The sequence below is a fragment of the Heloderma suspectum genome, chromosome 6 (genome assembly GCF_057233095.1).
Source record: "Heloderma suspectum isolate Gila_16-S chromosome 6, 16-S_ref, whole genome shotgun sequence".
Taxonomy (NCBI): Eukaryota; Metazoa; Chordata; class Lepidosauria; order Squamata; family Helodermatidae; genus Heloderma; species Heloderma suspectum.
In genome coordinates, this window is record NC_139463.1 from 115,221,178 (window position 1) to 115,235,056 (window position 13,879).

Sequence of the window (13,879 nt, forward strand, 5' to 3'; positions counted from 1 at the left end):
AGTGAATGATCAAGCTAATTTCCCTTCCTTTTACTCCATGGCCCCCAAGGAAGCCCTTCAATACCAAGGACTTGTCCAGTTATTTTGGCATTTCAGATGGAACTGGATTGGACTCTTGGCTACGGAGGATGAGGGTGGAGATCATTTTTTGCACACCATGGAGCCTCTGCTTTTCCAGAACAAAATCTGCTCAGCATTCACAGAAAGGTTTGAAAAAACTCTGTATATATTTGATATACTTCAAATCATCTCTGACAAATTGAAGGTTTTGACAACTATCATGGAGAGCAAAGCCAATGCAATTGTAATTCATGGAGAATCTCCAGCCATTGTTTGGTTGGAATATTTTATATATGGAAGCAGAATAATTCCCCTAATATTTTCTCAGTATAAGGGGAGGTTCTCTGCAGCAAAGGTATGGATAACGACAGCCCAAATCGAATTCCATATAAATCCCTTTATAGTAGATGCTGGATTGGATGTACAAATGCTCCATGGTGCTATCTCCTTTACAATTCCATCAAGGGAGCTTCAAGACTTCCAAGAATTTGTTGAGCTTGTCAATGCTTCCTGGGCAAATGAAGATGGTTTTGTTCGTGTTTTCTGGGAACAAGCATTTGCTTGTTCACTTTCAAACTCAATTACGAGTCTCACAGCTCGAACATGTACTGGAGAGGAGATGCTAGAAAGCCTTCCTGGGGTTGCTTTTGAAATGAGGATGACCGGCCACAGCTACAGTATCTACAATGCTGTCTACACTGTGGCCCATGCCTTGAACACCTTCTACTTGGCTAGAGTCAACCACAGAACAATGGAGAGCAGAGTCAGACTGTCTGCTCAGAGTGTAGAACCCTGGCAGGTAACCTCTCCTCACTGACAGAAGTCAAACATCATGGTTTTGATGCTGCACAGTGGAGTGACATGCAGTAGTCAGTATCCTAATTACCTCTAAATGCTAAACTCTGTTTCATTAATGGTATAGCTAACACCTATCTCTTTTCCTTTTCTTATCATCAGGGTTGGGGACTTACATTTATTAGAACTCCCTATGCAGGAATGGTATGGTTAATACTTCCCTCCCAGGCCATGAGTTTACCGATCATATCTATCTGAACTCCCACACCCACACCACAGCTATAGGACTCAGCAAAAAGGAAATTGTGCCAATGAGGTGCTTGTATCCATATTCTATAAGTACAAGGAGGATGAACCTGCATCTGGGGAGAGAAGTATTAAACTCCCCCTCCTCTTGTGGTTGTTCCAATAAAAACTGGACACAGATACAGACACCATCCATTGAAACGTAGCACAATGTTTAGCTCTCAATCCCTACAAAGCACCCAGGATGTCTTGCTCATCTTCTCAGTTTTCTTCCCTTCCTTGCCAAATGTGAACAGCAGACAGGCAGAGGGTTGTATCCAGACTAGAGATGTTAAGTCTTGGAAGCCAACCAGAAAAAAATCAGGGGAGAACGAGTTATTTACTGTTTTGTTTTTTTTTTGTTTTTTTTCCACAAGGGCTGTTTTGTTTTGTTTTTTATGTAAAACTGGAAAAATTAAACAGGTTTAGATACTAACAAGAAATCTGGTTGAATGGATGAATAAAATATGCAAGACTCAGAGTTTATAACTTGCAACCCAGCCTTCATCCCTCCCCCCACAAATAATTTCTAAAAACCATGCAATAAAACTGTGCTGCAGAAGCTAGAGAAGCAATATTTCTGAAAGTAATGAATACATGAGGGGGTTGATTTTTAAAAAACCTCTCTGCAAGATTCCCAGCATCATTAATTCTTCCTTTCCTAATTAAACTTATTGATCTAATGTATCTTTGAATGATAGACATTTAGGGATGCTCCAAGTGATGCCAAGATTCCCAACATTTCAATAAAGTCACCATATCAGAACATGGATGAAAATGTACATCCCTCGCAGTTGCAGTTTGTCGGCTTATTGTAGTCAAATATGGTAAAATGTGGCAATATGGTTGCTTAACATTCCTAATAGGTGAGAGAATATTTCGCAGTTAAATCAGATCTCAGTAGCTTTTACTCCAGATCAGATTTCCCTAAGCTCTACCCTACAAACACAAAAAGGTTTAGGGATTTCCCTAAACTTGCTTGAAAACATAAACAGATGCTGTAAACTAGTCTTCCCGTGCCTCCAGTCCTCCAGCTTCTAATAGTCTCTTTGATGATTCAGATGACTCAGGAGCCATTTGTTGAAGTTCCCTTTGGTCACACATAAAATAGGAACCTAAATGATATTATGTATAACTTGCTTTGCTCATGAAGTTATCATGTTTGGCATAATGAATATTAAAATATACTTTATTAAGGCAAGAATTAAAAATTTACTGAATTTACTTCCACATGTGTTTAATTGTAATGATAATTTGATGAGCAAACCGAGTTGTACATAATATATTTTATGTTCATTAAGCAGCCTTCCCCGACCTGGTGCCTTCAGAAATGGTGATCTGCAATTGCCAGCATTCATGAACATTGGCCTTGTTACATGGGGCTGATGGGAGCTGAGGTCCAAAACACCTGAAGGTCAACAACTTGGGAATGGCTATCCTAAAGCAACAGGGTGAACTTAAAATTGTAAAGAACACTACAAATGTAAGTATTGCATACTTTCCCATTTTTCCTGAGACATATATTTTCCCAAGTTCTCCTTGCAACGCCTTCACCTGTTGAATTTACAGTGATTGATTATTTGTCACACTTTCCCTATATCTACTACCAAAAGGAGGATATTGTCCTTTCATAGTGGGCTATTTGAACAATCTGAATGAGAATATTACACAACTTTGACCATTAGATTCTCTTTTTCTCTCCGACTAGCTCCACTCACTGATTCAGACCACCTCATTCAACAACAGTGCTGGAGATGAGATTACATTTAATGAACATGGAGAATTTGAGGGGGGATTCGATATTACAAACGTCGTCACCTTCCCAAATCAGTCCTATGTCAGGGTCAAAGTGGGAAGGCTGGATCCTCGCGCTCCTCCAGGCAAAGGGGTCACCATTCATGAGGACAGAATCAAATGGCACAGAGACCTGACCCAGGTGGGGAAACGACTGCCATTCTTTAGAAAATGCATCATTAATTTGAAATTCACTGCAATATAGTATTGGGAAAGAGTGGAAATGGCTTTTGGAAGGAGTACATTGAAATAGGGATGGTGGGTATTCCACATAAAAATAGACAAGGTAACAAAAATGCAATATCTAGATGGGACATGTTCTGATCAAGATGGTCTAGTGGCTAACACAGGAGATATTTGTTTGTTTGTTTGTTTATTTATTACATTTATATCCCGCCTTTTTTCCTCTTTAAGGAACCCAGGCAATGTACATAATCCTCCTCCTCCATTTTATCCTCACAACAACAACCCTGTGAGGTGGGTTGAGCTGAGAGTCTGACTGGTGCAAAGTCATCCAGTGAGCTTGCATAGCTGGGTGAAGACTAGAACCCGGATCTCCTGACTCCCAGTCCAACACTCTAGCCACCACACCACACTGTTGCCCATCATTACTTTCATGAGAAATCTGAGCCAGCCTAAGAATAGGAATTCAAATCTTCTAGATGCTTTGTACAACTTGTACAATTTACCACCGATGCACTTAGACAACTAGCATTCCATGTCATCAGCCTTTGTGTTTACTGGTAGAAGATCTGAAGGTGTGATGGATAGGTCCCCCTCTTTCTCTGTCCAATGTCTACTGCAGTCCTGGTTACAGTAAGAAAAAGAAGGTGTGGAAGGAAGAAAAGATCGTGTTGCCCATCATTACTTTCATTTGAATTCTGAGACATGTATCTAGTTAATGGTGCTAAATTGAATTCTAAGGTAGTTGTATCATTGATCAGACTAGGAATGGAAATTCTAATCTTCTAGAGTTCATAGGAGGAGTTGGCACTTCCTGTTTACTGGTGCATTCTCTGATGTAAAATGGATTCCTGAAACCTTTCTTAATACTAACCATAGTATTCTTACTTACTAACCGTAGTAAGACATACTCCTTCTACTTCATGTGCCATCTATGCAGGATCACTGGCCTTCCTGTTTACTGGCGCGTTATCTGGTGTGAAATGGATTCCTCAAACCTTTCTTAATACTAAGCTCTTTGAATAGGTGCCACCTCTTTCTCAGTGTACTGACAACTGCCCTCCTGGTTACAGCAAGAAAAAGAAAGAGGGGGAGAAATTTTGCTGCTATGATTGTGCTCCATGTCCAGAAGGGATGTTCTCAAACCAGAATGGTAGGACATATGATAACAAGATGCATTTTATTTGCAAGCACCCCTTCTCCATCTTTTGTTGTCAATTACAGTTTTGAGAGATTTGAACATGCTATATATTGTGCATTGAACTCTTTATTTATAGTTCAAATTTATAGATGTGATTTTAATGAAATTTCCTCTTGTCCCTCTTGGGGAAACAGTTTTAGAAACATAGCTAACACATTGCGAGCAGAGATCGGTTAAAGAAGATGCAGACAACAAGCTTGGGTTGAAAATTGGGCCACATTTATTGAAATACCTGCATGGGGTAACTAGGTCGGGCATCTAACTATGTCAGCAGCTAGCTGGCACTTCTTGGGCGAAAACACACCCAGCCTGAGGGGTGGCGGTGATCTCGCCAGCCCTCCGGACTGCCCCTTCTGGGGGAGGTAGACCTTCCGGTGTCACCCCCAACCCAGTGCCTCACAACACCTGGGTGAGTGAGTAGGGTTGGTCTCCCAGGCAACCCTTATCCCCCTGCTGAGCCGCACAACCCGTTCGGGGGGCCTCAGGCGTCACCTGTCACCATAAGGTGCCTCTGCATGTACACCATCCCTACTCCCTTTCATGTTTAGCCCATCTTAGCCACCATAGGAGTCACAAGCCAAGAGCTTGTGAAACTCCCCCCACCTGCGCAGAAGAACTTCCCGCAGGCCCCTTTGCAGATCAGACAGAAATATGTTATTCACTATATGAGAGAGGCGGACACTGTCCTGTCTGTAACGCTCCCTCCATGTCCACAGAATTCCCTGGTGGGCGGTGCATCCATCACCCCATTCGCATAGGCCATAAGCCATTCCTCTGTGCACTTTCCGATGTGCCCTGCCACTGGCAACATCATTCCATGCCTTCCAATTGATCCATGGGAGCAGTGAAGATGCAATAAGGCTACTTCCGGCCAGGTATGCCGGACCACCTGCACCTCAACCAAGGCCTGTTCGATCAGGTCCTTGCCTGGCTTACAGCTGAAGTCATTCCTCTCAATGTGCAGCACCTGGACCTGCGGAGGAAGACTGACAAACTTTGGTGGAACAGGGTGAGGAGGGGGGACTCCCACCGTATGCCCCGTCTGTGAAGCCACTGGATCTTAATGTGTCGGGGTGACAGAAGCTGAAATCCAAAATCGACATACAAACCCTTCATGCAGCTCAAAGACATCATATCGTGCCCATACAAGAGCACCTGTTCCGGTGTACGTCGAGTCTGCTGGTCTAAGGAATAGGCACATTAGGGCAAGCAAAGCGAAAATTGTGTCAGGAAGAAGCAGACAACTCGCGAACGCAGGCCAGAACGCTGTGAAGCCCCGTTTTCAAACTGCCATAATGTGCCTGTGAGAGAAACCTCCAGCGGCTGCCATGGAGACTGCTTCAATGCAAAACAGTGGGTTCTGAACTGAAAAGTACCTAGGCCTAGCAGGGTAGAGTTAATGTAGAAACTGCCCAAATTGCAATTATGTCAACAGCAAGCCATCGAAGTGATAAAACGGAGGCCCCTCCTCGGACCCGCAGCATTCCATAATACCCATAAGGCCCCAACGGGGCATAACCCATTGACTTGCGTTTGGCCATAGGCCACTGCCGTGCCCTCGCCATTCAGATCAGTTTGATCTCCAAATGCGTAAGTGGGTTACATTGGGCCAGACTTGTACCTTGAGGTATATCCAGGCCCTCCAGGACAAGTCAGACTTGGGAGCCCGGACCAACCCTAAATTCCTAAGGGGGCTTGAAGCAGGCCATTAAGGCTGCTGCGTGGAACAGAAAACATCTTACTGAAAAGCGCAAATGGAGGGCCATTACCCCCAGAGCCCCAAAAGGGTATCCGGGGAGAGAGGGTGGCTAAAATCTACTAAAGCAGGCAACATCTGTGCCCAACCCTACATTCCACGCCAAACCCTGAAATCTGACATGGCATCAGTAAATCCCACTGTTGTGGGCCAGAAGGCTAAACGCCCAGCTTGCGACTTATGGTCCTGGCAGATAGTCCTTTGTTCCTAAAGGAGACGCAAAACTGCGGCAAATGATCTAAGTAAGGGCCATGTGTCTTATAACTGAAATTTTGCTCCTAAGGCGTGGCACACCCTACCTGCTCTGTCGCAGGTGGCTCCTGTACTGGGAGCTATGGAATGCAGGGTGGCATGCTTGGCTTCCATATCCCAGTCTCCCCTAGCACTGCAAGGATGGGATCTGGGAATGGACACACCCACGGGGCTAAGGCCCAGGTTTCGTTGACCTGATTTCATGACAAAGCATCGACAATTGGGTTTGCCTAACCCAGCACATGGCGGGCCCAGAACCAGATGTTGTGACACAGACACTGGAGCGCGAACACTCTGAGACATGACATGACCCTCCGATTTCAGGAGGATGGGGAATGAATAATGTGGTCATGTTGTCATACCGAAGGGGGGCTACAAACTTGGCTATGAGGTCAGCCAAAATGTGCTTGGCGGCGGCGGCCCCCCACTCTACAGGCCACTACCCACAGCACAATCGGACCTGCCCTATGATTCTGCAACCCACATGGTAGTGGCGGTACCCCAGTGAATCCGCAGTCCGGCTTGGAGGAGCGGCTCACGCCTCCGGAAGAAGATGCCATTAAAGCCCTACTAAGTTGAAGCCATACCCACGGATACGTGCGCACAGCAGAAGTGACCCTGGTTCGATGGTGTGGCAGCCACAGTCCCTGCACTGCCCAAACTGAGCCTGCGCAAGGATGCACGGCCAGGGGCCGCTACCCTACCTGGGAAAAGAAAATGCCCTACAATATCTGCATGGCCCCAAAGAGAAACCCTAGGAAGATGTATAACTGCTTGGAGCTGTGCCCAAAGGACCTGAAAGTTGTCCTGAGGGAGGCGAGAATATTGCTTAAGGGTATCAGATTGGGTTCACCGAATGTTGATGTGGGAGACGGGCCCTCAGCCTTTTGTGTGCTAAGGGACACCAAGGTAAAAGGAAAGGGAAACAATACTTGCATTAGGTCAGAACATTGACCACCATCTTTGTACTCCATGTAGCACATGCCCATCAGGGACCCGAGGCCGGGATCCCAGACCAAGACAACTGCCACATCGACAAGATGTATCGGACTAAGCACAGATGATCAGGGATCTCGTGATTAACGGACTGGCCCTCAGGGAAGAGAGGTTACGAATCAGCATAAACTCCCTAAAGGATTTCTTGGGCACCATTTTGAGAAGGGAAATCCCTAGATTAGATATCGGGGTATGGAAAAAGGGGGGGCTATAACCCTTCCGCCAGTACTGCCTTGTTGAACCTCTCACGAACCTGTCGACGCCTGGCAAGGAGGAATTTTGCTTACGAGGTAAGGATGGCCTACGTTGACCTAGAAAAAAGGGGGGGGTCCTAAAACCTGGCATGAAGCCATGTTCCAAGGTAAAATGCATTCCCCCTGTTGGGGTAGCATCTTAAAAGGCGGAGTAGCAGCACCAACCTAATCAGGCTGGGGCCCACCGGAGGGAGTTGTAGCCTGCCCCCGGGCTTCCTCCTGCCTCGGCCTTTCCAAGGGGGACCCTAGCATCCCCAGGCTTTGGACAAGAGGTGCACGAGTGCTGACTGCTACAAAGGAGCACTCACGACGGAAACGGCACAGGTTCTGGGAGTATGCACCCTTGGGGCTGTATTCCCAGCACAGACAGTGGTGCTGAAGCACCAGACCCGCAATAGGCCAAGGGCCAGTGTGGGAGATAGCCTGGGGAATGTGGCCACTGCCAGATCTGTCGCCGAAACCCAGCTGGGAAAGAGTCAAAATTGGAGCGAAAGGTCCTGGTCCATCAGGTCCCTGCGCAGAGAAGGGCCAATAGCGACCCTCCTGCGGAAAGCCTTGACATAAGCCATTCACACACCTCCGCAGGTGAAAGCCATTACGAGAAGGAGTAGCCCCAGTGGCATCGCAACTCGCCAGATTAGCGTAGGGATCTGATATGCCACTTACGTGGATGCCCGAGCAGGCGGGGGCAGGGCAAGGGATCCTGAATTAATCCAGCAGACCTTGAAAGACACTGAGTTAAGCGGCTGGGGCTACAGTGGGGTGTGACTGACGGAGCTGCAGGCGGCCCAGGCGTCGTATAGGGAGATGACATTGGGGGGGACAGCCACCCCAGGGAGGTAAGCTAAGGCGGCAACCCCAAGGTCCTGAAGGTCGCCCATCTGGTCAATTGAAGCGAGGTGCAGTCATCTCACCAGTATCCAGGGCAGCCACGTCTGGGTCCCCGGGAGCAAGGGAGACGATGTCGCTTGCGGGGCTGCTGACGGAGATACCCCAGGAGGGCAGACCACCTCCAGCAGTGGTGTGCCGCTTGGGCGAAACAGCAAGGAGGAGGATGTTGCTTGGATCACTGCCGACGGAGATGCCGCAGGAGGGTGGACCCCCCGCAGCGGCGGTGCGCTGCCATGGTGAGCATGCGAAGGCTAGGTGGAGGCCTCAATGGCGTCCAGGTGCACTGTGCTTCTGCCTCGTCCCTTCTTTGGGCATGATGTTGTTAGAAAGAGGGGGATCCAGAACAGCAACCCGGGGAGCCGCTTGAACAAGGAAGTTAATTCATGGAATCATAGGGTTGGAAGGGGTCTACAAGACCATCGAGTCCAATCCCCAGCTCGATGCAGGAAGCTTGATTCCCAGGTGGTCTCCCATCCACATCCTAACCCGGGCTGACCATGCTTAGTTTTGGAGATCAGACGAGATTGGGAGCATCCAGCCCTTAGAGACACAGGAAGAAAAGGCTAGAATTGGGTACGAAACCTCAGGTCTGGGGGCTAAATCCAGCCCTTTGGGGTTCCTCAGAAGGCCAAGCCCCACCCCTTCCCAGGATCCACCTCCTTTCCCCTAGGTATTTATTCATTTCATTTATATCCTGCTTTTCTTCCACTGTGGAACTCGAGGTGGCCACACATGGCTGCCAGGCAAACTCCCCTCCAAGGAAGGAAAGGTTCCTCCTGTGCAAGCACCGGGTCATTACTGATCCCTAAGGATTGAATTGAGGTTGTGGGGAGAGTTTCAGGTACAATACAGCCACCTACCACTGTTCCTCTCGAGGCTTGTTAAGGGGGGCGCCAGCCAGCAATTGCCCTCCCCCAACCAGACCAAACCTATGGGCAGAGGGGCCCAAAGAAACCTGGCGCAGGCGGTGGAAGCCCCAAGTGAAGGCCCAGGGGCAACGAATGAGGGCAGGCCCAGCGGTCGCCATGCTGCAGGCAACAGCATGCCCGGGAAGCAGCCTGCTGACTGACAGACAATTTTGACAATACTGTTGTCAAATGGCCCCCCCTTGTCAGTTTTTTTTGGGGGGGACGCACGCGCCACCGCCATGAGCACCCTGCGTTCCTGGGAGGCGGCGAGAGCTGCCAGTGAGCAAGGAGGCAGGGCAGGGTGGGCATGCCACTGCCGTAAGCACCGGTGCCCTCCAAGGCCAGTAAATGCCAGCAGCAACTGGCACCGCGCACAAGCGCACGCCGCTGCCACAAACGCCGGCGCTCCAGCCGGCACGGCAAGCTTCAGCTGGAGGGGCGGCGTACGATCCCACGCACCCCTCCACGAGCTCCAGCAACCCCAGGGCCGCGGCGGCGCAGGTGCGCCGCAAACACAGGTGGAGGAGGTGAAAAGGGGGGGCGGGTGCACCGCCGCTGCAAGTGTCAGCGCCCCGGCAGGGGAGCGGGACAACAGGTGCCGCTCCTGGGTGCACGCCACCGGCGCAGTCGCTGGCGCTCACACCGGCGCAACAAGCGCCGGCCGTGGAGGGGGCGGCGCCAAGCACGTGCGCGTCCGCCGCGAGCACCGGCAAACCCAGAGCCGCGGCAGGTGCTCCAAGCCAACGGCGAGTGAGAAGGAGGGGGCGGGGGCGCTGCCGCCGCAAGCGCCAAAGCCCCCGCAGGTGAGCAGGACAACAGGCGCCGTTCCCGGGTGCGTGCCACCGGCACAGCTGTCGGCGCTCCCGCCGGCACAGCAAGAGCCGGCCGAGGAGGGGGCAGCACCCAAGCACGTGCGCCCCTGCCGCGAGTGCCGGCAAACCCGGAGCTGCGGCTGGTGCGCCGAGCCAACGGCGGGAAGCGAGGAGAAGGAGGGGGTGGGCGCGCTGCCGCCGCAAGTGCCGGGGCCCTCAGGGGGCAGCAAGCGCCAGCGGAGACCGGCGCCGCGCACCAGCGCACGCCGCCACCAATGCCAGCGCTCCCGCCGGCAGGGCAGGCGCCGGCCATGAGGGAGCCGCGCTGGAGCACGCGCACCCTTCCGTGTGCACCAGCAACCCCGGAGCCGCGGCAAGCGCCGGCATGGAAGCGAGGCTGTGGGCGCGCAGATTGCACGCGGAGTCCAGGTGGCTGGAACGACAACGAAGCAGGTCTAGTGTCCTTCGTCGTTTCCCGGCGGAGCTGTAGCTCTCTCTAGCTGCGTCGAGCCAGAGAGCTGAGAATGGGAGGGGGGCTGAGTTTAAGGCAACTCAGCCTTCCCCTCCTTGCATGGTGGTGCCACTGGGGTGCACCAATCAGAGGCCCCTGCGTCTTGTCACCCCACCCGCCCGCAATGCCCCCCCCTTTCAGCCAGACAAGCTGGCGCCGGAGTTAGGGCATTTTTAGCATTAATAAAAGTCAAGTTACCAGAGAATTCTGAAGTAGTCATAGCTGCTCCTGTGTGAGCAGGAAGATATAGAATTACTTTCCATTAATGGTATTAACATTCCTGGCCTTTGTGGAGAAGAGATTAAAGGAGGTGTTTGCACCTGCACCCCAAAGGAAGAGAGAAGATTCTGGAGTCTTTGGAGTTTCAAATGAGCAACAGTTTTGCTGGAGATCGCCACAGTATGAAAGTAAACATAATAAGAAACTCACTCCCTCCAATGGGAGTGCTCTATCGTTCTATAGTACTGAAGCTTTGCCCTTCTCATTCAGCCCTTTCTGAGCAAGCTCCCCAGCTCCAGGCCTACGTTTTGTCTAACGCATAGCATTGTTCCCTCACAGTCCTCACATGGATCTGCGGAAGAAATTCTGCCGACCTCATCCCCATGCCCAGGACTTACATCCTTGTGTCAGTGAGCTGGCCATGCCTCACATGGAGGTCCTTTCACTATTCCCTCGAGCCTCTTGTCTTTGAGGTCTGAGGAAGCCTACCTTCTCCTTTAAAGGGGCCTCAAGATAGTCATCAAATTTTGATATCTGGTTATCTTCCCCTTGAACCAGCACTGAAACTGCCGATTGTTACCAAAGCATGACAACCACAGCTCCAGATCAGTGAAGGCTCCATCTACCAAGCCAGTCTTGGCCACTGGCATTTTAACAGTGTTCCATGATGCTCAGTAACAATCAACAACCATAGGAAAGTCAGATGGTGCTGAGCTTCTGATGGGAATGAACAAGAAAATAGAGACATGATTGTAAGACACTTCATTCATCACCCTCCCCCCCAAATGCATATGACCCTAAGCCAGGCCTGCCTCCTATCCCCCACATGAGCTCCCAGGACAAGGGTACCCCACCATCCACCAAAGCAGTGATATTCCTTTATTGGCATGTACTCCACTTACTTCCAAAAGTTTGCATAAGCAGTTTTGATGAAGGATACTGTGGCAACATTTTGAGAGCATTAAAGGACTGTTTTATCTGACATAGTAGTATTAGTGTGGACCTAGGGGTTAATGAACAATGCACAATTAGATACACCAGAATCCAAATTTCATGAGATGCAAGAGCTTCAACGAAAAGGAAATGGCAAGGCCAGGATGGGAAAGAAGTGATCATCCCTGTAGGAATGAAGTTGCTTGAGGAGAGGTTGAAAGGGCATCAAAATAACCATTCGAGTAAATCGATGCATATGCAATGTGATGTGCATGGCAGAACACTCCAAAACAAAACAAAATTCCAATGATAGCAAAACCAGTTTCTGTAATTATAGGTTTTTATAAAACTAGAAACAGATCTCTTAAAAATGTGCAATGTTTTGGAGTGGAACAGATGCTACAATCACAAAAAAAGAGAATGCCACAATACCACTAATAAACTGAGCCAGAATGAATCAGAAAAGCAAACCAATGTTGGCCCTAAACATTTGGACTAATGCCATAAAATTCTCTCATTTCACCCCGTGGTAGCTGTGATTCACAGAAAAAGGAAAGGATCCAAGATGACAACAAAGATACGTGTCATTCATGGAACAAATGTCAAAATTATCCATTCATTATGAAGCACATTGTATGGAGGTTTATGCATCCTCCCATTGTAAAACATAGAATACTGGATGTTAGCTGAACTTCTGGTACAGCTGCCTTAATCGTGAGAATATATTTCTTTTGGTTTTTTATACATTAATATATGTTTATTCCTCAGATGTGGAAACTTGTGTCAGTTGTCCAGAAAGTTACTATCCAAACAAATTCCACGACGAATGCATTCCTAAGATTCCAAATTTCCTTGGTTTTAAAGAGACACTGGCCATTGTTTCAATTTCTTCTGTACTTCTATTGTCTCTAATCACAGCTCTGGTGCTTGGCATCTTCATTAGGCACCAGGACACAGCCATAGTCAAAGCAAACAACCGAAGCCTGACCTACATTCTCCTCATCTCCCTCCTCCTGTGTTTCCTCTCTTCCTTCCTGTTCACTGGAAAGCCTCATCAGGTGACCTGCCTTCTTCGACAAACTGCTTTTGGCATCATTTTCTCTGTATCGCTCTCAACCATCTTGGCCAAAACTGTATCTGTGGTTCTGGCATTCGTGGCTACCAAACCAGGATCCCGGATGAGGAAATGGGTAGGGAAAAGGCTGGCATATGCTATTGTCATCTCCTGCTCCAGTATTCAAGCAGGGATCTGTGCTCTGTGGCTGGCATTCTTTCCCCCATTCCCAGATTTGGACACGTACTCTATGACTGAAGAAATTGTCCTGCTGTGTAATGAAGGGTCAGTCCTCATGTTCTATTGTGTCTTGGGCTACATGGGCCTCTTGGCCACTGTCAGCTTCACCGTGGCCTTCCTGGCCAGGAAGTTGCCTGACAGTTTTAATGAAGCCAAGTTCATCACCTTCAGCATGTTGGTCTTTTGCAGTGTGTGGCTGTCCTTTCTTCCAACCTATCAGAGCACAAGAGGAAAGTACATGGTGGCTGTGGAAGTTTTCTCCATCTTGGCCTCTAGCACTGGGTTACTGTGCTGCATATTTTTCCCCAAATGCTACATTATTGTGCTGAGACCTGAGCTGAACAAAAGAGAGAAGCTAATGCAAAGAAAGATATAAATAAAAGAAGAGTTTGTGGTTTCATTGATCTTCTTGGTATCCTGTAGAAAAAGATAAAAGTAATGGAAATTTTGTTCTGTTCAATTTCAATGCATGGACAACCTGTCATTTGCAAAACAGTGAACCAGTGCATGAGACTAAAACATATTTGACTAACATACAGTCACTGGTTACATCCAGAAATACAACAACCCTCAACATTTAATATTTAAAACCTAAGGCCAAAGCATCTTGTCTTGTCATACATTGAAGTAAACAAAATTTCTGGGTTTGAATTCAAAGCCCCTTTTCTCACTTTCAGAGCAGAATTAATATATTTTGCCATTCTAAAAGCAGCATAATAATCCAATCCATTTAAT

At 48.6% G+C, this 13,879-nt stretch overlaps 1 protein-coding gene across 1 annotated transcript; it reads left to right on the forward strand.

The window, feature by feature from the left end:
* Window positions 1-37: 37 nt before the first annotated feature.
* On the forward strand, window positions 38-13,520 carry LOC146342648 (vomeronasal type-2 receptor 26-like). Its single transcript, XM_084807962.1, has 4 exons — window positions 38-859; window positions 2,849-3,076; window positions 4,144-4,270; window positions 12,619-13,520. Exons 1-4 carry the CDS (start codon window positions 38-40, stop codon window positions 13,518-13,520), a joined length of 2,079 nt encoding a protein of 692 aa, XP_084664088.1.
* The last annotated feature ends 359 nt before the right edge of the window (window positions 13,521-13,879 follow it).